General features: G+C 39.9%; 5 protein-coding genes and 1 pseudogene across 7 annotated transcripts; 3 read left to right on the top strand and 3 right to left on the bottom strand.

Moving 5' to 3' along the window:
- The first annotated feature begins 814 nt into the window (after positions 1 to 814).
- Positions 815 to 4,622, top strand: fdx2 (ferredoxin 2). Its single transcript, XM_030413965.1, has 5 exons — positions 815 to 1,012; positions 1,357 to 1,408; positions 2,400 to 2,506; positions 3,166 to 3,253; positions 3,366 to 4,622. The coding sequence occupies exons 1-5, from the start codon at positions 826 to 828 to the stop codon at positions 3,520 to 3,522; spliced, it is 591 nt and encodes a 196-aa protein (XP_030269825.1). The 5' UTR covers positions 815 to 825; the 3' UTR covers positions 3,523 to 4,622.
- Positions 4,623 to 4,865: 243 nt separating this feature from the next.
- zglp1 (zinc finger GATA like protein 1) lies at positions 4,866 to 10,731 on the top strand. 3 transcript variants are annotated; one of them, XR_003983597.1, is made up of 6 exons: positions 4,866 to 4,985; positions 6,459 to 7,766; positions 7,865 to 7,977; positions 8,878 to 8,971; positions 9,664 to 9,846; positions 9,879 to 10,731. XR_003983597.1 is itself a non-coding variant. In XM_030412643.1 (5 exons), exons 1-5 carry the CDS (start codon positions 4,945 to 4,947, stop codon positions 9,794 to 9,796), a joined length of 1,689 nt encoding a protein of 562 aa, XP_030268503.1. In that variant the 5' UTR covers positions 4,866 to 4,944; the 3' UTR covers positions 9,797 to 10,731. The 3 variants fall into 3 exon arrangements, 2 of the variants coding, with proteins under 2 accessions (XP_030268503.1, XP_030268513.1); XM_030412643.1 differs by having other exon boundaries at positions 9,664 to 10,731; XM_030412653.1 differs by having other exon boundaries at positions 4,893 to 5,018; positions 9,664 to 10,731.
- A 978-nt stretch (positions 10,732 to 11,709) lies between these two features.
- On the top strand, positions 11,710 to 14,122 carry LOC115590685 (forkhead box protein D3-like; annotated as a pseudogene).
- A 3,418-nt stretch (positions 14,123 to 17,540) lies between these two features.
- Positions 17,541 to 19,453, bottom strand: LOC115579120 (sialidase-4-like). The gene is made up of 2 exons (XM_030412632.1): positions 19,157 to 19,453; positions 17,541 to 19,068 (listed from the first exon to the last, which is right to left on the bottom strand). Exons 1-2 carry the CDS (start codon positions 19,355 to 19,357, stop codon positions 18,115 to 18,117), a joined length of 1,155 nt encoding a protein of 384 aa, XP_030268492.1. The 5' UTR covers positions 19,358 to 19,453; the 3' UTR covers positions 17,541 to 18,114.
- A 2,240-nt stretch (positions 19,454 to 21,693) lies between these two features.
- On the bottom strand, positions 21,694 to 24,013 carry LOC115597399 (sialidase-4-like). Its single transcript, XM_030443306.1, has 2 exons — positions 23,574 to 24,013; positions 21,694 to 23,484 (listed from the first exon to the last, which is right to left on the bottom strand). The coding sequence occupies exons 1-2, from the start codon at positions 23,799 to 23,801 to the stop codon at positions 22,537 to 22,539; spliced, it is 1,176 nt and encodes a 391-aa protein (XP_030299166.1). The 5' UTR covers positions 23,802 to 24,013; the 3' UTR covers positions 21,694 to 22,536.
- A 322-nt stretch (positions 24,014 to 24,335) lies between these two features.
- Positions 24,336 to 26,235, bottom strand: LOC115597465 (sialidase-3-like). Its single transcript, XM_030443420.1, has 2 exons — positions 25,990 to 26,235; positions 24,336 to 25,901 (listed from the first exon to the last, which is right to left on the bottom strand). The coding sequence occupies exons 1-2, from the start codon at positions 26,215 to 26,217 to the stop codon at positions 24,975 to 24,977; spliced, it is 1,155 nt and encodes a 384-aa protein (XP_030299280.1). The 5' UTR covers positions 26,218 to 26,235; the 3' UTR covers positions 24,336 to 24,974.
- Positions 26,236 to 27,669: the final 1,434 nt, after the last annotated feature.

The raw sequence follows: 27,669 nt of genomic DNA on the forward strand, positions 1-27,669 counted from the left end.
TAAATGATGTCTGGAGTTTGATATTCTCTGATGCATTTGTAGATTGTCATTCATTTACCTAATAAATCTCCTGTGGTTGGAGAGTAACAAAGTACATTCACTCAAATGATAAACAAAACCGAGGTACTTGCATTTTCATTTAAGTTCAGAGTGTTTAGGTACTATATACTTTACAGATTAAGACTTACAAAACAGGCGATGATCTTAGAAAATATTACCTTGATATTCCCTTTTCCTTGTTTATTTTAGCTTTGTTTTGGCACAGGGTGATCGTTCATCTCGAATGCAACTAGTGTTGTTGTGAATGTTGTAGGGGTTAATGGGATTGGGATGGAGGAGGGGTGTTATTGTCAAAGTATTTTTTATTTTGTCTCATATGTATGAATTATGTATATGTATTCATCATGAAATAATAAAATACACTGTGATGAAAATATTGTGCTTCGTTTGAGATTAAAATACCAAACAGTATGCAGAGCAATTTAAATTTGCTCGACCTTGACCAGCTACGCACAACAAGGTACGGATTACATGTTAATAGAGGTTATCAATACCATTGATCCAATAAGAGACTAAATTCAAAGCAACACAGACAGCGGTCAATCTGCCTGATGAGTACTTGCACTTTCACTACTTTAAGTTCATGAGTTTTGTTTTAACCTCAGTAAATCTGACATCATCCTCCTGTTATGATCTGTATTTCCTGTGCAGTGTGAGAAGCAGCAGCGCCCTCTGCTGTCAGAGCTGTACGTCACAGCTGAGACGTCATCGCCACAGTGCTCTTCTCCTATTGGTCGCTTTCGGCCATGTGACAAAAACACAATCATGGCGGCCTCTGCTGCTGTCCGGTCGAGCATGGGGCTGACTTTCAGACTTTCTCGAGTTATGCCGGACTGTAACACGTGTCCTCTCAACAGGTTAAAGAGCTGTGTGAGCGGCGCGGCTAATGTCCAAAGGAGGGGTTCATTTGACAGCTTCCGGACGATAAACCGAAACTTGCAGACGAGTAAAGGTGAGTGGTGCAGCTTGCTAACACATTTTAGCCTCCATCAGAAGCTGGTTCTTCTCTCTGGACCGTTTGTTGATAAATAGTCGTAATAAATCTTTGTTTTTTGTTCCGGAGTTTATAGTTTATGTTGTTGTTAGTGCCGGCAAAGTCTGGAGGCTGGTGGTGAAAGGACATCAGAGGTTATTAGAGTCGAGAATCCGCTCAATAACACTTGTGTAACTTAAAGTCAGCATGCCCAGTATGGCTGGTGAAACTTTGTGCAACAAGTCAAACATTGTCCACATCCGGCACAGTCTGATATTACCAATGACAGCAGAGACACAGAGTTGTTGTTTCTTCTCTCGAAGGTCTTTACCACAGTGAGGAGGGCAGCTCCAATGCAGAGGACCCGGAGGATGTGTAAGTTCACTACGTGCTTTTATTTTGGATTTATGTGGTTTTCCCAGTCGGTGTTCATGCACAAATCCTACTAACAGATGCACCACAAGTCCAAGTTAGAGGAGGCTACAACAGATATTCAGGGGAAGTTTCTTCAATTTTTTGCATTGTCATGCTGAACATGCATTATTTATTTATTTATTTTTTGCACACTGAACACATCCTGAACATGGACTGAACCAGTTCTTTACTTTAAAGTGAAACGGTTGTGCTCTAAACCAACAGCTTACATATTCAGTTTGCATTTAGGAGACAAATTGTAAACAAAACCCATTGAGTGGGTATACATTATTAAAGTTTGATAGTTCTGACAGTTTTTTTCATCTTAATTTGGTAGTCGCTGTTTCTCAGAGTGGGTCATCCATAAATTTCAGAGCTGTTGGTTTTATCTCAGTGTCATTTTGTCCAAAGTGTTTTTAGCAAGGCAATGAACTCAATGAGAAGCAAAATATTAAAGCGCTTTCTACATTTACAACAAACTATTACAGTTGTTGCTCTTCTCTGTGTGTTTGAGTTGGAAACTAGCTTTTTGTCCTTATGCTTAAAATAACAAAAAAACTATGTTAACCTATATTTGTTAGAAAATGGCAGCAATCAAAAGTAGCAGTATTCAGTTAGCCAGAAATGTAATGTGAGCAATGGAAAGGGCTTTGTGCTCTTAAACTAATACAGCATAAACAGTGTGTAGGTGAACAGTTTCACCTGACACAGAAACATGCATTGCGTCTCTAGAGTGACAGAAAAAATATAAAGGAAATGAAGAACTGATTCTTTTGTCAGTGTTTTTTTTCTTCAGATGTTTTTAAACTATGCAACAATGTGCAGATTTTTTGTGATTCTTTTTCAAGCCTTAAAACAGCCCAATGATGATTTGAAAATTTTCAAAACCTTGCAAGATTAACTGAAATACGTAAATAAAGCTAAATAATTTCTAACCTTTTTTGCTGTTCAGGGTGAACGTGGTGTATATAGATCGGTCTGGTAAGAGGATCCCAGTTAAGGCCAAGGTGGGAGATAACGTCCTGTATCTGGCGCACAAGCATGGAATTGACCTGGAAGGTGAGCATTTACACAGATGGGCCTGTTTTAGATCAAAGCAGGTGTTGCAGCGAAAAACACCAGCCCTCTGAATTATTTTTACTTGGTAAGCTGTTTAGGCTGCACCAGTGTGGACTGAAGGGGTTGATGTCATGCTGCGGTGGTCAGTCGCATAACTCAGCAATCAGACAGGCTGGTCTGTATTATTGTAGTTCAAGCTGTTCGCACTACATTTAGAAAATGAATAAATTACACTATAAACAAAGTCTGTGATACTTATGATGGAAGCTTTTCACATTGTCTTATAAGCACTGGCTGACATGACAGACTCCACGCACAAACATTCAGAGGTCCACCATATAATGCATTTATGTTGCTTACGTCCTCTAACAACATTGTGGTGCCAGGTGACTGCACCAGCAGGGGAAGAGAAATACTCTCCAAACTTGATACGAATGGAGAAATCCTCTCTGGAGGAACTGTTTCTCCCAAGCATAAAGCTGGAAATTGGGCACTTTCATGGCGAGTTCAGAAACCAAGCGATGATATTTTCCCAGTTGTGTCCACCTCTGCAATGCCTGATTTGTTCTAAATGAGGTCTTAAAGTTATTTTTGAGGTTTTATTGAAGCATGTTGTTAAGACAATTAATGCTCATTAACTATGTTCCTTTTTCATCCAGGAGCCTGTGAGGCATCTCTAGCTTGCTCAACATGTCAGGTCTATGTGAGTGCTGACCATTTTGACAAACTGCCAGAACCTGAGGAGAGGTAGGTCTGCTACAAATGACATCTTCCTGAACCATTTCAGTTTTCAGCTAATATGTTTGATGAGGTGAAAGGGAGGTCATTGTAAATGCTGACAGATATGTTGGCTCTCTAGGGAGGATGACATGCTGGACATGGCGCCCATGCTTCAGGAGAACTCCCGGCTGGGATGCCAGATCACCCTCACCCGAGACCTGGATGGAATCGAGCTCACACTGCCCAAAGTCACCAGGAACTTCTATGTGGACGGGCATGTGCCCAAACCTCACTGAGAAGAGGCCCAGATGATGATGATGAAGAGGGGGATTGATGGAAAATGCCATGGGGTCTCTGCGCTGCCCCTGGAGTGACGGGTTGCGACCATGAAGAGATACACTGCGAGGATAGTGAAGTCCGTAGCAACTCCCAAGATGACTTGAAGAACAACTGATTCCACAGTTAACCAATGACAGGACCGACCTGCAGATGAGATCAGGCAGAGTCAGACATTATATGAGTGAAGGTGAAACTAATGGTTACTTCCAACAACCAAAAAAAAAAAAAAAGCCCTGTGATGGTTTAACTGATATTGTATTTATTTTTGTGGACATGTTCTCAGGCCAGCATTACAACACCATTCAATATCAAAAGCTGTTCTTTGTTAAAACACCCTATACATTTAGATACATTTCATGCTTGTTTTATACATCGCACACCTGTTTTAACAAAGTTCATCTTTATGCCGTTAAATGGAACATTCCTTGTTACAGCTCATACACGCACAAGTCTCACAAGCTGATCATTTCTGCCACCCTGATTCCCTTGTCAGATATTGTATACATAGAATTTACTCTCATCTATATGCTCATTTGTAGGTGTTGTCATGGCTTATCAGTAAGTACCCACTAACTGTAATCAGCACTAAGTCACAAACCCTCAGTTTTCCTCTGCATGGCCCTGGAGAAGAGGAAGCCATATGATGAAGTGGTGTTAGATGACAGTATTTGACTGGAGCTTAACGGATGGTCTCTTTAAATATAGTGAAAAATAAACCAGGATTTAGACTGTTAATGATTACATTTTATTCACTATAGACATTTCCAATCATATATGGCTGATTTTGCTTCGAGTGTTCATTTAAAGCACTTCCTGTTAGGTGCCAGTGATTCAGCTTAATTAGCAGATCTGGTTCAGGTGTGCTTTGAGATGGAGGTGGAGACTTATCTGTTCTGAAGCTGGTGGGCTTTGTGTTACCATGGATTGAGTTTACTACATCTACCTTAAAGTCTACTGTACTCGTCCAATTTACGCACAAATATAAGTGAATTCTGTATAATATGTCTTAGGAATTACAAATATTTAAAGTTGTGCAATAAAATCAGTTTTAAAAAGATGCTTTTTTGAGACTTGTCATTGCCAGAGGAACAAAAAATGGGACATTTTTTCCATTGTTGCATCAAGATGGAAACAACCAATAGTTCATTGTATGAAAAGAAGGCAGCTATTCTTAGTAAAATCGCTGCATTTGTCCGGCAAATATTTCAACATGCATTCGTGTGGTTGCAGCAGCTACAAAGTGAAACTAAGACTGTGAGTGGGCAGCACTTTTATTCCCAAACAGGTGTAATCCAGCAAATCAAATACACCCGCGCAATGTTTCCTGGTCCAGAACACGTCATAGCAACACATCAGCTCCATCGGTGAGAGTTACGACAATGTTGGCACAGTTTTGTGGCGATCGATCTGAAGATCCGAGGTGAGCATGAACAGTAGTACGCAACGATGACAGGTAAACTGAGTGGTCTGCACGTTTTTAATATGATTCTTGGCCCGATTTTTAACTGTTCTCTTCAGGCCCAAATGATCAAGACGTGGTTATCCACAGAGGCCATGACAGGTCAAGAATAGACAAATAGAAGCATGGATCTGCGATTTTTAAGTTAGATCACAGTTACAGGATCAACATGTGCGACAACTGAATCTTGTAGAGTAGATCTGCCTAAAACTATGAGAAATCATAATCCAGGCTTTGGTTCAGCCTGGCCATAGTTACTACGCCAAAACAATAAATGAAATAAAGTACACATACTTCTGTATAAGCAACTAAATCGACCATCATTCAATATTTTTTAATGTGGTCCAGACATATTCGGATGCAAATATGAGAGAGTAGAGGTGGAAGAATCGACAGGTTCAGTCATAATTTCACTGATTTCCAATATTGCGTCGGTCTCCGTTCGACCTGCTTCTGCGCTCGCGACAGTCCAACTCAAGAAAACCGCGAAAAAAATCTTCATTATTGTAGAACACAGGAGCTACGTCAGTGTTCTAGAACTCTGGAGCTGCACCGAGGGTTCCACGGTTTGTTACATTTCCTCCGCCGGTTGAGTAGGCCGAAGTTACGTTTTTATGAAAAGAACAAATCTATCGGCTTCATTTAAGTTAGTTTTTTTTTTTAAATAATTGTTGTTGTTGTTTTTAACAGGGGTTTACATTTAAATTGTCACCAGTCGAGTCTTGTTAGCTTAAAAATAATGTAGGTCAATGGAACATTGCAATAATACTATCCTCAAGTCAAGAAGCTAACGTCACTGTCGCCACAGTTTGGAAAAAAAAGTTAAACACTGCAATAGCTTACCTGTTGTCACTGTGGATATAGATTTGGCACAATTTGTAATATTCTCTGTTGTGGCAATGTTTGAAATCCATTTAGCCCTGGAATGGAGGTACTGTATTTAAGTTCTGTACTTAAGTACAACTTTGAGGCACTTAAACTTTACTGAGCATATCCATTTTCTGCTACTTTATGCTTATACTGTGTACTTTGTACTCCACTACATCTATCTGATAACTTTAGTTACTAGTTACTTTGCAGTATGATGCATCAAGCCGCACATTTTTAAATAATTCATTAAAAAAACACACACAAAAAACCAAAGCAGATTCTGACAATCAGAAAAATGCTGAACATTGCTTTTAGTAATTGGCCACTGGGTCGACCCATAATGTAGAATATATACATGTAAATGCATTTACCATTTACTTTCACTTGTATTTTTGATACTTAAGTACTATCAGAGACTTTCAGACTTTTACTCAAGTACTATTCATGTGGGTTCAACATAATTTTGTGTCAAAAAATAACTGCTTTTATTATTTCCTATCTCTGTAATGAACCCCTTTATGGGACAAGTGATCTGAAAGCTGTTTGTTTGTTATTATGATGCAGACACTGTCCAAACATGAGCACAGGACCAGAGACACAAGCTTCCTTCATCCAGGGAAACCAGAGCGCAATGGAACATGATGCCTCCCATTCAGCCCTCCTGTATCTTTTCCAAGAAGTTTCCAAGCTAGCTTCCCCCATCCACAACAGTTTCCTGGACACAAATTTGCCCTCCACCTGGCTAAATGAGACTTCTAGGCAGGGTCCTTTTGTGTCTAAAAAAGAGGAAGATGATGCACATTCATTTCAAATCTCTAACGGCTCCCACCAGCAGGGTTTGTCTCATAAGATGCCTTGTAATCAGATGAAAAAAGTGAAGGAGAAAAGTCACAGCAGTAAGGTCACAACTTTTGTTGACCCTCAAGTATTGAGTCTGATCGACCTGCAGTGTGAGAGGCTCCTGCATCACAGTGATGTAGAGGACTCTGACTTTAGTTCAGCATCATCTGACACAAAATTAGGCCATTCAGTAGACGAAGCAACAGATGGAACAGATCAGGGAGTTGGAGGTGACTTCATAAGTGTTGAATGCACTTTGAGACCATCTGTTCTTGTCTGCGAGAGAGAGGATACCCCAATCTGTGTTAGTTCAGTGGAAGATGTGAGAGTCTGCAGTGGTGGAACTGGAACACCAGAGTCCAGTGTGAAAGACTGTTGTCTTCAGTCACAGGCTGTTGAAAAAACTGTTGCTGTTAGACCAGAGCTGGAGGAGGAAATCTCAGCATCATCTCAACCTCACCACAGAGACAAAAGAGAGAACAAGTTCAGTGTTCACAGACTATTTCAGTGGAACCAGGAGAGCAAGAAGAATTGTTTCTCTCCTGAACAGGATATTTTGAAGGCACCATCCTCTGAAAATGAATCCCTCAGTACCCAGCTGACTTTTATTGAAAATGAAGATGCAAGCGTGGCTCTTACAAAGCCAGCACTAACACTAGACCACAATGCAAACCTTGCTTGGACTACAGAGTTCCCATGTGACAAAATCACTGCTTCTACACCAGAATGCACACATGCTCCAATAGTGGAAAAGTTCCCTCCAATTTCTCAAGTGAAATCCTCAAGCTATGATGGTGAAAAGAACCACTCACCTTCTGTACCATCAGAACCAGAACACAGACCAGTGGAAAAGGAAAAAAATGTCCTTCCCTTTACCCAGAAGTGGAGAACCAAGACTCCTAGAAAACAACCCCGCCCCAGCCGGAGTGCTGATATCCAAGATCCAGACTTCCAGGGAGTGACGTTCAGGATGGACACGGAGCTGGACGACAGTAAGGAACAGTGTCGGCTCCTCATAACTTCAAAGTACAGGTAGTGAGAGACTTGTTTTTTTTGTACAAGAATTTAGAAGATAACATATCAGTAGGTAAAATGTACTCACTCTTTTGCTGCTTGTGTGCCCAACACAGCAAGGAACTCTGCAAGAGTGTGAGAAAACCGAGGCCGAGGACACGTACAGCACAGAAATCCCTCAAAACAAGTGGCTCGGAAGAGGAGAGTGACCCAGCAGCCAGTGTTTCCAGTGAGTAACACTCCAGTGCCTGTCCTGTTCAGTCAAGCTGAAGTCACTTCACGTCAATTTTATAGGCTCGTTAGACAGCAATGTGAAGCCTGTGAAATTTTAGATGATAGAAACTCTGAACTCTGAAATCTGTACAATACATACAATACATACGCTCTCATCTCCAAAATGCTCCAAAACTTTTTTATGGGGAAAATTAAGGGGAAGGAAGAGTGAATAATGTACATAATTAATGAAGTAAATGACTGCAATTATTTAAGTTTCAGATATATACTTGAATATAAATGCATCCATCTTATGTGTTTACATTGGATGCATCAGAAGCATCACTCTATTGTAGTTGATATAACATCATTTGAGGTATGAAATGTCAATTCTCTCCACTAGAGGACGCCATGACACCAGAACATGTGACTTTATAGCGTCGCTCAGGACAGGTGGTGGACATTTGTACAAGTATTTATGAAAGCTGCTGTGTAAATATCCTCCAACCATGATGGATATCATCTAGTTCTCAGGAGACCGTGAAATTCAGTATAAATTCCAGCATGTGATTTTAACTTTCAGCTGTTAAACTGATGTTTTTGAGTTGGTGTGTTTTCACCATCAATAGAGTGAAACTTCATTGCATTTCAAATGAATTGATTAGAGTCTCTCCTTGGTAACACATTTCAACACTACTTAACAATTGGACATTTTCCAGCTCATAGAAGGACATCAAAAATACACGATACTCTTCCAGGTTGTAGTACTGATCTATTGATTAGCGTTAATTATTCAAAAAATGTTATGATGCATTAAAGTACATCTGTCATTAAGACAAAAACTGTTTCTCAAAGTTCACTCATTTTAAAATACCAGTAATACTAACGATTATGTTTTTTTTCTGTTTCACAAAAGAGGGTAAGGTCTGTGCATCATGCTGCACCAGGAAGACCCCCATGTGGAGAGATGCAGAGGACGGGACCCCCCTCTGTAATGCTTGTGGAATAAGGTAGCTGACATTGACAGTGGCTCAGTTTACATGCACACAGTATTCTGTTTTTTGCCCTAATCTCCAACTAAGCTGTTCACATGGCAAATGAAAAACCATCATTCAACTACCTGCTAGAAGAGAGGTGTTGCAAAATGTATGCATATCCAAAAAGCGACTGATATTCCAAGTTATTTATAATGTTTAAAAAGGAGATGGGTTTCTTCGTCTGACCAGAATCGTGGGCTTTTCTTCTGTGCATGCGTTTCTAACTCGGCTTTGCAAATGGTTGGCTGTTTTTTTGATAATGCACACAGCCGACTGTATGCTGTAAACAAAGAGGTCTCAAACTGCTATGTATGTATTCTGAAGACATTGCAAACATGTCCAGAGAACACTCCTAAAATAATGATAATCCCAGAATATCCCAAATTTTGTTATTGGAAATGCTTTGTACGGAATTATGCCGAATTATGAATATTCAAATAGTTTACACAACATGTTTCAGATCCTGAATATTGTCGTATCCGAAATAACAGTAGAAAGTTTGTGTGCATGTAAATGTAGCCAGGGACCCATAACTGAGATCTACTTCATATATTCACAGATAAATACTAAATATATATGAGGTATGGATAAAATCACCTCCATCATGAGACCTGAACATGAAAGGGCTCATCTGTGTATTATTTTTCTGTCTTGAACTTTTGAAGGTATAAGAAGTACAGAGTGCGCTGTGTCAACTGCTGGCATATCCCGAGGAAAGAGGGCAACTCCAACTCGTGCTGCCTCAAGTGTGGAAACTTTGTGAGGCTGACCTCAGCTCTGCGGAAACACACCGCCTAGGGAACATACACAGAGCGAAGGTTTTTATGTCCACATGTGACAAAGCTCTTCACACACACACACACACACACACACACACACACACACACACACACACACACACTTTTGCACATGACAGTTCAAGGCTACACTTTCGGCTCCTGTAGTTCTTGGTCCACTATGATTCACTACAGATGTGATTGCAGATATGGAAGAGCAGCACCAGCGTCTTACATCTTAGGTGACTCTGAGTATTTAAATTAGATTCACTGCTACAGGAAAAACATTCAGAACCTTCAGAACTCCTAAAGCAGTTAAAAATAGAGGACAATGTCTAAAAACATATTTGTACTTGAGGCTTTACCTGCTCTATTTGTGCCACCGGCTGACATCTATGTAGCATGTGTGACAGATCTTTATACAGTTGATGGGTTTGTTTTCTTCCATCTGCACAAAAAGGGATAGATTGTTGAAGCACAGACAGTTTGTAGCAGAGCTGAGAAACATTTGCGGAAATTAATGGCATACTGAAGGGCAACTATGAGAAAACATTCAGTGGAAAGTTTAGTCATAATTGGTGACATTTTTCATCTAAATAGCTTCAGTGTTGCCTGTGTACGATGGTCTGCGGTGCCAGATGGCTGCAGTAGAAAGTCATTTCTGTACAGGACCTGAGCTCAGCGCTGCGTTCACTGTTATTAACTGCAAAACAATTCACTTCTCTTGACCTTGACAGCAAGACTGTCTGCTAAGTTCAGTGGATAGACATTAAGTTGCACAAGTTAAGTTATTGATTTTGTTTTCTTTGTCTTGTTTCTGATTTGTAATCGTTTATTTTCTCGTTGTTTGTTTGCGGACTTTTGCTGGTTTAGTTGCTGTTTCCCGTGAGAAGAAAAAACAAAATTTTTGTGTGAGCTTGCATTGGTTTCGTATTAAATTCAGTATGAACCATCCAATTTGTTCCCTGGTTCTGTTTTTAAGGTACTGTACTTGATGTAATCCCCTCCTAAAAATGCAGTGATTATAAAATAGTGTAATAGTTTCTTAGGGGTGCACATATCACATTAAACTATGTGGAGAGCTACAAGGAAGAATTGTTCATTAATGAGACTTCCCACAGTTTCCTCAGCCCACCCTGCAGTAAAGCACCATTTGCCAAGTGGGTGGCCTCACACGGATTGATACAGTGCAGCTATTATTTCAAAAACGGATTACGTCTTCCTCTTATTTGAAACAGCCAGAGAGAGAGAGAGAGAGAGAGAGAGAGAGAGCTGCCTCTCTTGCCATGTGCCCAACCATCCAGCAGTGAGGAACACCGAAGGAAATGAGCGTTGTTTGGGCCAAGAACATAAAAGATAGAAACAAGCTCAATAAAATGAATGTGCTTGCTTCATTTTTACATTAAGCATATTTTAGTCCAAATCAGCCTCACCTGCTGCGGTCACCAAAGCATCAACTGAAACAGAGTCAGCAGTGAGGGAGAGTAACTCTGCAAGTGCTGTACTTGTACTTGTATTTTATTGGAGTATCATCATGACATGGATACCTTTGCATCATATTTCAGAGGAAAACTGTCTACTTGACTACTTTTGTTTGAAAGCTATATTTTCTTCTTTTATCGTAAACATAATCCCCTTGTGAAATATGAATTGTTACAAAGTAGTACGTAAAGTAGTTAATTGTAGCTCCAACCTGCGTGCTCATAAATTAATGTATGTATAATCCAATTATAATTATATATGCTATTTGAAACAGAATCTGTCGAGGGTACATCTGTATAATGTACTTTTATTTTGTACTTTTATGAATGCATGACTTAGTAAATACTTATTTTCAAAGTGCAGTTATAGTTAATCTAACATTGATATCCAGACAGTCATTTTTGAGACATTGTACTACAATTAAACATAATTCCTGCATACATCTTGGCATTAATGGATCTCAATTGTGTCTTTGCTGCCTCATCCAAAAGGGAAAAGTAGGCCAGTTGTATAAAACAGGAATTCAGATGCGACCATTCTTCCCACAGTGAAATCGTGACTTTCAAATATCATCTATCACTCAAGATACTTGAATCATAGGATAATTATTATTATCCTCAGTAGTATCATTCACAATCTGAACCTTTCATTCAGATGTTTTTGCTTCAGGTTTGTGTCTGCTGCTGTTGTGATGAAGACAGACTGAGGAGGAGGAGGAGGAGGAGAAAGTTTAGAGTGGGAGGCAGAAAAGTCAAAGATGCAGTCAGATGCGCAACTTTTTTTTTTTTTTTGTGAATGAAAGGAGAGAAGGGGGTCTGCTCTGTCCCGGACAGGCGCTGATCTCGCCTGCTGGGGCCGGCGTGCCACCGGACGCTCTGGACCATGACCTTGGGCGGCAAACTCATGGACGGGTCGAACATTGACGTTGGGGGACAGACAGACGTGAAGAAGACAGATCTCTCAGTGTTTAGTGAGAGTAATGTCGACTTTGAGCAGAGCGCGTCATCCTTCGCTCCTGCAGACCGGGAGGAGGGAGACTTCACGGTCCGGCTACAGGAGGGTCCGGGCAGGAGAACCGCCTCGGTGAAGCCCCCGTACTCCTACATCGCTCTCATCACCATGGCCATCCTCCAGAGCCCGAAGAAGAGACTCACTCTCAGTGAGATCTGTGATTTCATCAGCCAGCGCTTTGCATATTATCGGGAGAAGTTCCCTGCGTGGCAAAACTCAATCCGCCACAACTTGTCTCTGAATGACTGCTTTGTCAAAATGCCCCGGGAACCTGGGAATCCTGGAAAAGGGAATTATTGGACCCTGGATCCCATGTCGGCCGATATGTTTGAAAACGGGAGTTTCCTTCGGCGGAGGAAACGCTTCAAGAGGCAGCATTTCTGTGTGGGCGCGCTGAAGGACTCCAGGGCGCCGGAGCGCAGCCTGGTGCCCGTCTTCCCGCTGCTCGGTGCGCACAGCATGGGTCCTGATTTATACCGCGACCTGGACATAAGGAGTCGTTTGGGCTCCCAGTGTATCGCACCTGTGAACAGCATCATACCTGCGCTCTCCTCGCTCCTCTCCAAGAATTTCCCCTCTCGTCTTACATTTGAACATCTCGACCCGGTTCGCTGCGCCGCCGTCCCATCTTTGGCCCCCGGCTCCTCATTCATGTCTCCTGTGTCGCTGCACGGAATGATTCCCAGCTACCAACATGTCTCTCACGTGTCCAGTTTCCCGACTGGGATCATAAAAGTTTCGTCGAATTCAATTTAATTTGATGACGAATTTACGGGAATCTCAGAATAAACTCACATGGTACAGAATGTAAAAGGTACGACAGTTTTTAATGACGGCCTAAACCTGCGGACAGGCCGCTATATTCAGCGAGTTGTTTTCTTGACGCAGATGTTTTTGGATACATGATATTTTACATTTTAAATATGTTTGCAATAAAACGTGAATGAATTTTGAAAATCTGTGCAATCTGGATTAAATATCACAGGGTTTATAATCATCAGACATCATCAAATAAAAGTTACCTACATTTCTTTTAGATTATTGATTTACTGTTTTAGGCCGAGATATTTCTGTCCTTTTGTTTTGGCGGAATTTGAGACAAGACATCAGTGAAACGTGAATTAAACCGCAACATAGAATAATGAATATTAAAGAAAAAATCAATAGCCTTTACATAATTCAATGCAACTAATTATAGGGTGACAGGCTAAGAGCGACGATGGAGCTTTGTGTGGCAAAATGTGGGGCCGTTTATTTTGTAAGATTTGAACGATGAAAAAAAAAAATACCCATGATAATGAATTAAAAATAAGTAAACCGACGTGAAAACATCGTGATCGTGTGATTTGACAAAATATCTGAGCACCAGCACATTATTATCTTTTTCCCTTGCTTGTTTATTGACCGTTGGTGTGTGTGTGTGTGTGTGTGTGTGTGTGTGTGTGTGTGTGTGTGTGTGTGTGTGTCCATGTTTGCTTTAGTCAGATCAGGCCTCTATTACCACACGCTGGTCTGGTCAGCCTCCGCAGTCTGGCAGTGATCAGCATGAATATATGAAATGCATGTGATCATCTGTTAAAATTGTACCACTGCGCTGACTTTCATCGCTTGTGGCTTCTTTTTTTGTTTCTTTTTATGTGGAAATATGAGGCAAAAAGCGCCTGTATTTAGGAATGAGAAGAAACAGCAACATGTTATTTAATTGGGCCTTTACGGACCTACTCTGCAGAATGACTCTTTTTCAGTGATGCGTTATGAAGCCTACAGGCCTATTTTCACTACAGTGGCCTCGAGTGGACACACTTCAGGCGAATAATTGTGTGGATTTCACAATAAAACGTCACCAGCAGACAGTTATTTTTTTGTAAAAGTGTTGAGAAATGTTATTTTTAGATAATGAGGTTGTGAAATTAAATGTGTACCAATTTTCTTTCCACCAGTCTGAAAAAAATCAATTCTATGGAAGCAAAACAGCATAAAATGTCAGAAAACTGAGCAATGCATGAAAAACGTTTATTTGTTTCTTCCACCTGTAGTGTCTCATAATCAGCTGCAGCTGCAGCTCATCATATTATGTTTGTTCAGGACAAAAAGTTTTTAGTCTTTATTTGTGAAGTAAACATTGACTTCGACTGTCTGTTGCTCCGCCAGACGGCTGTCTGCAGGTTGTAAGAGATTATAAAAGTGTCAGGGGTTGCGAAAGTTATTCAATCAGAGTAAATGCAGTTAAAAAGAGGCAGTTTAGTTTAAATTATAAAATAATTTATCTTGTTGTTAATACATTTGATTTGACTTTTGATTAACCAGGCAAATCATTAAGAACAAATTATTATTTGTGACTTGGCAGTGTTGTCCTGTCAAGTCTACTAATGCAACAAAAAAAAAAGCTTCTTTAGTGGATGAAACCCAATTTTTACACAGAAAATATAATAAACTTGCATTTTCCATTTTTCAGTCTTTAAATTAAAACTGTTTATTCAAAACAGAATTTCAAAAACGTCTGAGTTTTAATATGTTTCTTACACTGTCATTTAAAGTTTTACATGTTTTTACTGTCGATCTCACAATAGAGGCTTGCTTATGTTGTAGCACTACACTTCTGTTTGCACGTTTGTTCTTCAGAGGAACATCAGTGGGTAAATGTGTAAAAAAAAATCTCTCCCAGGACGTAGCTGCTGGTGTAAGTGTGATATGGCTCATAGCAGATCGTCTGCCGTCTGTAAACAGCTGCCTTCAGCCTAAATAATCCCTCAGGGAGCAGTTTGCTTTTCCTGGCACGCTCTTTCATATCAGAGTTTACTTCAATTATACCGCACATGCACACTCACAGTCCTGCTCCCCGCTTTGAAAACATCAAATCTCCATGTATATCCTCATCGAGAGTGGCCCATTAAAGTTAGTTGGTGATGTGTGGGCCACTGTCAGACTGTGACAGGAAATACGCTGCTGGAGTATGTATGAATGTTTGAAGAAAGGGGAACCCTCTCCAGTCCCTAAAGATGGGCATGGAGGGTTAACATGTGACACTAGAGCCACCCATGAGCTCATGATTTCAATATGTCTGTAAAAAGAGAAAGACTTTACTGACAGAGTGGCACTGCCAAAGTATGGAAGTCGATTTCCATTGATAAAAGAAACAAAAAAGGTGAAAAGTGAGTCATGATAAAGACAGTGTAACCCTCGGAAACAATAATCCATGAGGCAGAGAGGCAGAGAGGGAGTGAGAGACGGACTTAAGGTCAAGGTGACAATCCAGTTTATTTACAACAACAAACTTTTTATCCAAACAGCTGTTGCTTAATATATCCTCAGCTCTCTTTCATAGGTGTGGGTGTGTGTTCTGGGATAAATATGTATGATTATAGTCTGGGCATGATTCAAAGCCACAACAAAAGCAGAAAAAAGAGAAGATTGCAGAAAAGTCCTAATTTAACCAGCTGTGTTTTGCAGAGAGCCTGAGACATGACGTCGTCAGCTCAGCCTCAGTCAACCATAAAGTGATCCAACACATTGAAGGACTTCTCTCTGTGTGTTTCTGTGTTTTCAGCAGTGACACACACACGTGACGAACAGCAAACACCAGGACTGCTACAGGCCTTTGATGCATGGAGGTTTGATTTGGCTTCTGCAGATAATCCTTTAAAGTTATGTCGTCCATGTTATGTGTAAAGTGATCGTACAATGGTTACGAAAGAATGAAGACAGAGTAAACTGCTTCAATCAATAGAGATTGCCTGCTGTTCCAGTGCAGTGCAGGTATTTTTTATCAGAAAGGGGTCTCTGATTACAGACTAAACTGAATTCTTCACTTTTCAAGAAGTGACTATGAAAAAAATCCTCAGCAGCACTTTTCAGTTGATTAACACAGAAAATAAAAGTCCACTTCCTTTTCAGCAGTGACACACGTGACAAATAGCAAACACCAGGACTGCTACAATCTCAGTGACCTTTGATAAAAGGGGGTATGGTTTCAGTTAATCTGTTATTTCTTTACTCTCCTACAACACGACTCTGCATCTGTGCTGCTTTCTCTCTTGGCATCTTTCTCACCATGTACCAAATGAACTCTTTGCATGAGCTAAAGGATCATTTCACCCAAGTTACAAAGATATTTGTATTTAGTGCATGGCCATCAGGGGTGTCGATATCTTTTTTTACTACATGATTATGGTGGCCGAAAGACAACATGACAACGATATTATCTAATATCTAGAAGATCTGAAGAAATGAATATTTGATTTTTAAATGTCACGGTTATCATAAGTACAGGCATACTGGGACACTGGTGATAGAATAAAAGGAAAAAAAATCAACTTGTCTTCTTGATAGTCAACCCAATATAGGTATTTTTTCTGGGAATTCTGTACAAAGATATCAACAAGTCTACAGCATGCTGAAGCCCTGTGAGGCCAATTTGATTAGAGTTACTGTCGTGTTTCCATCCAAACCTGGTAACAGGAAACAGGAGTTTCCTTCTTCGTCTTAATCTATCAAAAAATAATTTTCCTTGGACTGATAGTTCAACCAACTGTGATGGGAATTTTAACATCATGTTAGAAATCCCCTTCATTTGCTATGAATTGACATCGTTGGAAGTACACTCATTGTTTTTTCCCACAATAGTTGGATGATGAGATTGTTACAACTTTGATTCTGCATGAAGTATGGAGCTAAAGGCAGGTTACAGTTAGCTTAGCTTGGCATTAATACTGAAATCAGTGCACCAGCTGATCATTTGTTGAAAAATCTACCTACCAACAGCCCTAAATCTCACTTAATAACACTTTTCCTCACCTGTACACAGCGACAGAAATGTAAAACCAATAGTCATGACTGGGAGTTACATGCTGTAACCATAGACTATATAAAGATGGTCGACGCACTACCACCTCCTTCTAATGTACAAAAATGAAGCCAAATATCCTGGATGAAGGCGCCGTCATATTGCACCGAGTTCCCGCACACACAGCTGCCCAATTCAACTGCAAGCAGGGCTCAGCTGTCAGTCATTATGTCACGCCCTCTTTTTCTAGCATCATAACTAATTAAAACCAAAGTTATCAGGAAAAATACAATTTGAACTTACTTCAGCAAGATAAGAGCAACCTAAAATAACTAAAACCATCTTTGTGAAAAATGTGACTTGTGACCTATGCTGCAGACAGCCATCCAGACCACAATTCATATTTAAAAATGTATCATTAATTACATTGCAGACTGGTGCATTTATTAATTTATTAATGCACTAAGTTGGCACAATGAGAAACCTATGACCCCTTACCAGTGACTTTATTAACATTTCCAACTGCAGTTGGAATGAAGTTTACATTTCTAAGTAGATGATCAAACACTTTAAACATTTTAACTCTGTACATGAATAAAATAAACTTATAAAATAAAATAAAATAAATTTGTAGATAAGAGCAAACATCAGCAAAATATCTCTGATACATACATCATTAATATGGTTGATACAGCTGAAATAAAAACAAAATCAGTCATTTTCATGGACAGTGTCAGTCATTATAACTTTGTTTTCTAAATCATATCAATCTAACATCTTTATATTGAGTAGTTATAAGTGTGATTTCAGTACAACAGCATCACTCTAATACACAACAAGCTGCTCTGAAGGCTGATGTGAGTGAGACGTTTTAAAGGCCATCTGATCAACTTCACAATGCTTCCCACACTCCATTAGCCTGAGCATTTAATCAGATATTTACAAGCTTGATCAGCATCAGAATCTAAAATTCAGGTGTATTTGTAGAGCTCGTAATCATTTCAGGTCTTCAGCCCCATTCAGTGTCTACAAAATGGTAGTAAAAATGGAGAGAAGGCTTCACATCAGTTAAAAACAATTTCTTTCCCTGCAATGCCATTTTCGACTTGACTGTAATGAAAAACTTCACACTTTATCTGCTCAGTTTCTTTCTGCACCCCACACTCCATGAGACATGCAAACCAACCATCACCAATGTAAGCCAGGTCTGAGTAACCACTGGGCCCACTGTTGATGATCCAGGGTTTGCTCCATCCATTTGGATCCTGTGGGGTTTTATTCAGATACACTCCTAAAGCGATCCTCTTGCACTGATCACTTGGGTGGGTGTAGAGCAGCCACTTATTTGGGCTTGAGTCAGACGTGGCACCTTCGCTTACAGCTGGAAAGGAGACCACACTTCCCTGACAGCCTTTACCGGTTTCCACAAGCTTTCCAGCAGACGGGAGGATTTTAAAACCAGCCCCCGTATCAATAGCTTCCACTCGATAGCCTCCCTCACTACGAGCATTGCAGTAGATGTAGTTTTTGCCTGCATCATCAGACACCTCTGCCATTTCACATTCAACTGATTTTGTTTCAAGCATCCTGCCAAATTCCCAACTACTGCCCTTATTGTCACTGTACAGAGCGAGAGCATGTGGGACGGCGCAATAACATGATATGCAACAGTATGAGGCGGAGCAAGAAGCATATGCATAAGTTGGAATAATCAATCTACCACTCTCTGTTTGAATACCATGACCTGGACCAACAGCAAATGTGGCCCATTCATTGATATCAGGAAGATGCGTCAAATCAGTCACCCCGCTCCAAGTCTGGCCACCATCTTTTGTTGTAATGTAGCAGAGACGAGCCCTGTTACAGCCCCAGAATCTCTGCCATCTCTCTGTGATGCCGTCCTGAACACAGATGAAGAACAGGAAAAGTGTCTTGCTGGTTTTCTCATACACTGGACAGGGGTTCATCGGACGATGTCCATCAAGATGTGCCTCCTTCACCACTTTGAGCTCTGACCACTAGAGAGAACATTAATCAGAGATGTGTGAATGAAACAAAGCAGATTCACAAGTAATTTAGAAATGAAACAATTGTTTGGATGATTACCTCAATCATTCTCACACCAGTGCTCTCCTCCTTCTTCAGCGTTCCTGTTTTCATAACCAGGTGTTTTGTCCTGCTATCATCCACAGTCTCCCTCTGCTCTGCAAAGGCCATGAAGCTCTTTTTGTCTCTGTCGTAGAAAAGAGAAGGAATCCTGTAAACCCATTTCTTAAAAGTAGTTTCAATCCGCGGGTGATGATCCATGGTTGGTGTAAAATGATCGTATAATGGTAAAGAAAGAATGAAATGCAGAGTAAACTGCTTCAATCATCAAAGTTCGCCTGCTGACTGTTCCAGGGTGGTGCAGTTTTTAAATGAGGGAGGGGTCTCTTATCACAGACCAAACTTCATTGTTCGCTTTTCAAGAAGTGACTTGAAAATATGTTGACGTCATCCTTTTCTAGGAAGAGTATCAGGGTCACATGTAACAAACTGTTTAATGCTGATTTTAAACTCAGAAGTCTGTCTTTTTTTCTAAGAATTCTCAGATCACATTTTTCAGAAATTAAATTTCTTAGAATTCAAATAAATGTTTCACATGCGGCACAAATCCTCTTTAGCACGTTTCAGCTGATTAACATGGAAAATAAAGGTTCACTTCCTTTTCAGCGGTGAGACACACATGTGACAAACAGCAAACACCAGGACTACTACTGTTTGGTTTCAGTTAATCTTTTATTTTCTTGCTCTCCTTTTTACTCTCCTACAACACGACTCTGCATCTGTGCTGCTTTCTCTTTTGGCATCTTTCTCACCATGTACCTAATGAACTCTTTGCATGAGCTAAAGGATCATTTCACCCAAGTTACAAAGATATTTGTATTTAGTGCATGGCCATCAGGGGTGTCGATATCATTTTTTTACTACATGATTATGGTGGCTGAGAGAGAACATGATTATGATATTAACTAATATCTAGAAGATCTGAAGAGATGAATATTTGATTTTTAAATGTCATGGTTATCATAAGTACAGGCATACTGGGACACTGGCGATACAATAAAAGGAAAAAAAAACAATTTGTCTTCTTGATAATCAACCCACTATAAGTATTGTTTCACCGGGGAATTCACAAAGATATCAACAAGTCTACAGCATGCTGAAGCCCTGTGAGGCCAATTTGATTAGAGTTATTGTCGTGTTTCCATCCCAACCTGGTAACAGGAAACAGAAGTTTCCTTCTTGTCTTAATCAATTAAACTATATTTTCCCTGGACTGATAGTTCAACCAACTGTGATGGGAATTTTAACATCATGTTAGAAATCCCCTTCATTTGCTATGAATTGACATCATGGGAAGTACACTCATTGTTTTTTCCCACAATAATTGGATAATGAGATTGTTACAACTTTGATTCTGCATGACGTATGGGGCTAAAGGCAGGTTACAGTTAGCTTAGTTTGGCATTAATACTGAAATCAGTGCAACAGCTGACCATTTGTTGAAAAATCTACCTACCAACAGCTCTAAATCTCACTTAATAACACTTTTCCTCACCTGTACACAGCGACAGAAATGTAAAACCAAGAGTCATGACTGGGAGTTACATGCTGTAACCATAGACTATATAAAGATGGTCGACGCTCTACCACCTCCTTCTAATTTACAAAAATGAAGCCAAATACCCTGGATGAAGGCGCCGTCATCTTGCACCGAGTTCCCTCACATACACCTGCTCTGTGACCCCTTACCAGTGACTTGATTAGATTTCCAACTGCAGAACTGAGGGTTAGAAAGATTAGAGAAAGTTTGGCCAGTTACCTTTCAACAAATGTAATACTGGATTTATGAATCCTTCCTTGATTAGAGTCAGTGTTGTGTTTTTTTTTTTTAAAACAGGAGGAAGAATTTTCCTGCTGCTTTCCCTTTTGTCTTCGCAGCATCTTACTGTGAGAGAAAGTCACCAGCGATACTGTAAAACTATTATATAGTCACATTAGATTCTCAAGAAACAAGCTTTTAGTTCTCATGCTATGCAACATTTCCCTCTAAATGATACATCCCTTGACGTACGCATCAGAAGTATCAATAAAATTTCAGCATATAATCGGACATTAACAATGTTGGTTTTATAAACTCAGTTAACATCTTAAAGTTAGGCATATTTGTATCATTTGAGGTGATGAGTCTATTCAAGGAAAACAAAAACCTTTAAAAATAGTAAAAAAAAGTTTTAACATCATGTAGAGATTTTTCTTCACTCTTTAATGCCGTGCTTGACCTGATTGTAGTGGGAAACGCTTCACATGTCATCTGCACACCATAAAGTCTGAGTAACCACTGGATCCACGATTTATCATTGCCTTTCACAGCAGCCTTCCTGTATATGAACAAACAAATAAGAGCACAAAAACAATGTTAAGACAAGTGCTGATGATCAAAGTTAAAATATGTGCCCCTTTGAGGACGTGCATGTTTACAAGTGTGCAAAAATAGATTAACTCTGCAGAAAACCAATAAAAAAGTGCTTATAACTTCATTTATTTGTCAAAATTTGTTTACATTTAATAATAATTAAAAAAAAACATTAAATCTGTTCCAGTACAGCTTTGCTTAAATTACACCACATTAGTATCAAATGTTAGTAAAATATCACATTTAATATGGTTGTTACAGCTGAAATCAATCTAAAACATCATATCAGTCAAAACATGTAGATAATTCTACATTTGCAAATCATACCAATCCAACCCTTTCAATATGTCTAATAGTTGTTAATATTATTTCAGCGCAACATTTTCTCTTGTAATATACAACACAATACAACCAGTTCATGGGAGCAGGAACTCGGCACAGAAAACTGACTTTCGGCCCTGAAACACCTGGTTGGAAACGTTCTTTGTTTGATCCTTCACTCAATCTTATCTTTTTTTACACGAATGAGAGTAAACGCCACGTCAAACACTTTAAACATTTTAACTCTGTACATGAATAAAATAAACTTATTTGTAGATAAGAGCAAACATCAGCAAAATATCTCTGATACATACATCATTAATATGGTTGATACAGCTGAAATAAAAACAAAATCAGTCATTTTCATGGACAGTGTCAGTCATTATAACTTTGTTTTCTAAATCATATCAATCTAACATCTTTATATTGAGTAGTTATAAGTGTGATTTCAGTACAATTGCATCACTCTAATACACAACTAGCCGCTCTGAAGGCTGATGTGAGTGAGAAGTTTTAAAGGCCATCTGATCAACTTCACAGTGCTTCCCACACTCCATTAGCCTGAGCATTTAATCAGATATTTAAAAGCTTGATCAGCATCAGAATCTAAAATTCAGGTGTATTTGTAGAGCTCGTAATCATTTCAGGTCTTCAGCCCCATACAGTGTCTACAAAATGGTAGTAAAAATGGAGAGAAGGCTTCACATCAGTTAAAAACAATTTCTTTCCCTGCAATGCCATTTTCGACTTGACTGTAATGAAAAACTTCACACTTTATCTGCTCAGTTTCTTTATGGACCCCACTCTCCATGAGACATGCAAACCAACCATCACCAATGTAAGCCAGGTCTAAGTAACCACTGGGCCCACTGTTGATGATCCAGGGTTTGCTCCATCCATTTGGATCCTGTGGGGTTTTATTCAGATACACTCCTAAAGCGATCCTCTTGCACTGATCACTTGGGTGGGTGTAGAGCAGCCACTTATTTGGGCTTGAGTCAGACGTGGCACCTTCGCTTACAGCTGGAAAGGAGACCACACTTCCCTGACAGCCTCCACCTGTTTCCACAAGCTTTCCAGCAGACGGAACAGTTTCAAAACCAGCCCCCTTATCAATAGCTTCCACTCGATTATCTCCCTTACTACGGGCATTGCAGTAGATGTGATCATCAGACAACTCTGCCATTTCACATTCGAGTGATTCTGTTTTAAGCATCCTGCTAAAATGCCAATTCCTGCCTTTATCGTCACTGTACAGAGTGAGAGCATGTGGGACATAGTGCTTACGTGATATGCAACAGTATGAGGTGGAGCAAGAGGCATATGCATAAGTTGGAATAATCAATCTACCACTCTCTGTTTGAATACCATGACCTGGACCAACAGCAAATGTGGCCCATTTTCTTTTTTTGATATCATGATGATGTAACCAATCAGCCCCACTGTTCCAAGTCTGGCCACCATCTTTTGTTGTAATGTAGCAGAGACGAGTCTTGTTATGGCCTTTCTTTATCTGCCAGCTCTCCGTGATGCCGTCCTTAACACAGATGAAGAACAGGAAAAGTGTCTTGCTGGTTTTCTCGTACACTGGACAGGGGTTCATCGGACGATGTCCTTTAAGATGTGCTTCCTTCACCACTTTGAGCTCCGACCACTAGAGAGAACATTAATCAGAGATGTGTGAATGAAACAAAGCAGATTCACAAGTAATTTAGCAATGAAACAATTGTTTGGGATGATTACCTCAATCGTTCTCACACCAGTGCTCTCCTCCATCTTCAGCGTTCCTGTTTTCATAACCAGTTGTTTTGCGTCAGCGTCATCTGCAGTGCTCCTCTGCTCTGCAAAGGCCATGAAGATCTTGTTGTCTCTGTCATAGAAAAGAGAAGGAATCCTGTACACCTCATTCTCTTTGGTAAGAAAGACAGTTCTTTCTTCTTCGATTTTTTGACATGATGGTTTGATGCCCATTGTTTTTGTCCATGCGTATCTGCATATAATGTTTTGGCTTATGAGCAAGGTGTTTATAAGGCTTGGTGCTGCCCTGTGTGAATGAGGGAGGAGTCTTTTATTACAGACTTAACGTCATTATTCACTTCTCAAGGAGTGATTTGAAAAACAGGAAGACATTTCAGCTGAAGTCATCCTTATCTAGTAAGAGCATTAAGGGCATGTGTAACAAAGTGTCTGAATGCTGATTTTAAACTCAGAAGTCTGCCTTTTTTTCTTAGAATCCTCAGATAAAATTAATCAGAAATTAAAGTTCTTACGGAAAATAGAAGTCCACTTCCTCACTTCTTCCACAATTAGGGTTACAAATGCAGAAAAAACAGAGTGAGTTTATTTTTAATAGATAACTTCTGGCCTGTGCAAAGTGCCAGTATGACAGGAATATCTGTCGTATGTCCATTAAACAGCAGGAGGTAATTTTCTGTTTAATCAAAAAAGTAAAAAAGTATACCCTTTGAAGGTCATGCATGAATACAAGTGTGAAAAATGTACACATTTTTCAGAAACACAATAGAGTTATTTCAATGCCATTGTTTGTCAAAAGTGTTGTTTAATTCTTTAGATAGAACGAAAAACTAAAACTTGGTGTCGATACAGCACCGTTTGAATTACACTTTACAGTATCAAATGTTAGCACTTATCATACATCATTAATATGGTTGTTGCAGCTGAAATAGAACACAATCAGTCATTTTAAAGGATGATGTAAGTCATTACAACTTTGTTTTTGAATCATATTAATCTAACACCTTTATATTTAGAACTTTTACATGTCATTTCAGCACGATGGTGTCACTTCTATTACACAAAAGACTACTCCGAAGTCTCAAGTGAGGAAAACAACAGGTCATTTTGTGGCAGAGCCTCAGAGAAAGATGGACATATAAAAACATTTGATTTTTACACTCTAGTGCCAGCTTGACTTCACTGTAGCAAAAAACCTTAAAGACAATGTGATCAGCTTCACAATGCCTTCCACACCATTAGCATATTTTCATACATACATACGGCGTCAGCATCTTGAAGTCACACATATTTGTAGATCTCTTTATCATTCAAGGTCTTCAGCCCCATACAAGGAATCCAAAATATATAAAAGGCTTCACACCCGATAAAGGCATTGATTTCATTCTTTTACTCCTCAGTATTCTTCTTGACTTGACTGTAGTGAAAAACTTCATATGCTATCTGCTCAGTATATTTCTGCACCCCACACTCCATGAGACATGCAAACCAACCATCACCAATGTAAGCCAGGTCTGAGTAACCACTGGGTCCACTGTTGATGATCCAGGGTTTGCTCCATGCATTTGGATCCTGTGGGGATTTATTGAGATACACTCCTAAATTGATCCTGTTGGACTGATCACTTGGGTGGGTGTAGAGCAGCCACTTATTTGGGCTTGAGTCACCTTCGCTTTGAGCTGGAAAGGAGACCACACTTCCCTGACAGCCTCCACCTGTTTCCACAAGCTTTCCAGCAGACGGGAGGGTTATAAAACCAGCCCCCGTATCAATAGCTTCCACTCGATAGCCTCCCTCACTACGAGCATTGCAGTAGATGTAGTTTTTGCCTGCATCCTCAGATACCTCTGCCATTTCACATTCAACTGATTTTGTTTCAAGCATCTCGCCAAATAGCCAATTACTGCCTTTATCGTCACTGTACAGAGCAAGGCCATACGGGACGGCGCAATAACATGATATGCAACAGTATGAGGCGGAGCAAGAAGCATATGCATAAGTTGGAATAATCAATCTACCACTCTCTGTTTGAATACCATGACCTGGACCAACAGCAAATGTGGCCCATTCATTGATATCAGGAAGATGTGTCAAATCAGTCACCCCGCTCCAAGTCTGGCCACCATCTTTTGTTGTAATGTAGCAGAGACGAGCCCTGTTACAGCCCCAGAATCTCTGCCAGCACTCTGCGACGACGCCCTGAACACAGATGAAGAACAGGAAAAGTGTCTTGCTGGTTTTCTCGTACACTGGACAGGGGTTCATCGGACGATGTCCATCAAGATGTGCCTCCTTCACCACTTTGAGCTCCGACCACTAGAGAGAACATTAATCAGAGATGTGTGAATGAAACAAAGCAGATTCACAAGTAATTTAGAAATGAAACAATTGTTTGGATGATTACCTCAATCGTTCTCACACCAGTGCTCTCCTCCTTCTTCAGCGTTCCTGTTTTCATAACCAGGTGTTTTGTACTGGCATCATCTGCAGTGCTCCTCTGCTCTGCAAAGGCCATGAAGCTCTTGTTGTCTCTGTCGTAGAAAAGAGAAGGAATCCTGTAAACCGCATTGTCTTTGGAAAGAAAGACGGTTCGTTCTTCTTGGAGTTTTTGATGTGAGGGTTTGTTGCCCATGGTTGCTGTCCATGCATATCAGCATATACTGCTTAAGCTTATGAGAAAGGTGTTTATAAGGCTTGGTGCTGCCCTGTGTGAATGAGGGAGGAGTCTTTTATTACAGAAAATGACTCATTGACCAAACGCTAATAAATCAGCTAATAAAGTAATAAAAAGCTGGGAGCTGATGTCCTTACTCCCTCTACATCTTGATAAAACTAGAAATGACAGGACAAGTTTTCAAGCCATAATTGGAAAATGTATAATGCAAGGTTTATATTATTACATATTGCTAGTTATTCAAGTAAGTAAATTTAATAGCAGAACAGAGGCAGGATTGAATACACAAATCATGGAACTACAAAAATGTTTGTCAAATGATCAGTCTGACAGCTAGCAAGTAAATCACATTTACATTGCTAGCGCAAGCTAGCTACCCACTGGGCATGACAGTATGCTGGGTTTATACTGTAACCATTTTTACATTTTTCTCCACAAACTACCAAGACAAATTGCTGTCAGTTTTCAATTGCTGATGAAACAGAAATACCAAGTGATACCAACAGTGCGAAGCTATTGGCTGACAGCGCTTTTTAGAAGCTAGAACCAAGTTGGTTCTAGCTTCTAAAAAGCGCTGTCAAGCATCAGAATTGTGAGAGAGAGACAAAACAATCACTTTGGAGCCTACAAACAGTTTAAAATGATTCATTCACAATCATAATACAGAGATACTTCTCTTCTGCACCTTTCTACAAGCCCTGCAGATGTATTATGATATCAACATGACATTTAACATGTATGTCATGGCTGGTATGAATATGAGTCATTTACACTGGAGACACTGGGGATATGCTTTTTTTAAAAGCATCATTTGTTAAAATTTTTAAAAATAGCTTAGACCAAGAAATGTTCATTAACAAATGAAAAATGCTGACAGATGCACTGGTGGTTTCTGGCGATATTGACACTGTTTGAATGACATGTTGTTGAAGTTATGGGTGTGATACATATGAATGAGGGCTACTAGGTTGGTCAATGTTATTGTTGAACCAAATACAGATAAGGCAAGCAGACGGGGAAAGTTCCCAGATGTAATTGACCAGATAAGGAAATATTAAGTAAGCAAAGGGAAGGCAGCCCCAATAGAAAAACAATTCCAAAGGGCCCGGCAGTAAATCCAAAATCCAATGACAATGCATAGCTTCAAAACAGCCAAGTAACAGGTCTCAGCTTTTGGGTTTCGGGTAGCAGATTACAGCAACTTAATGCAAAGGGGAGAAGCAGCTTTGACAACCTGGCATTGACTGGATAAAGGGGCTGGTATAAGTACTGCAGGGCTGATAAGGGAAAATGTGTGAAAACATGTGGACATGGAGAGGTTACTGCAAGGCAGAAGGGAGTGGCTGGATGTTGGATCAAGGTGACTGGGACACGAGAACAGGGGGCATCTCATGAACAGAGCATAGGACC

The sequence above is a fragment of the Sparus aurata genome, chromosome 1 (genome assembly GCF_900880675.1).
Source record: "Sparus aurata chromosome 1, fSpaAur1.1, whole genome shotgun sequence".
NCBI classification, from domain to species: domain Eukaryota; kingdom Metazoa; phylum Chordata; class Actinopteri; order Spariformes; family Sparidae; genus Sparus; species Sparus aurata.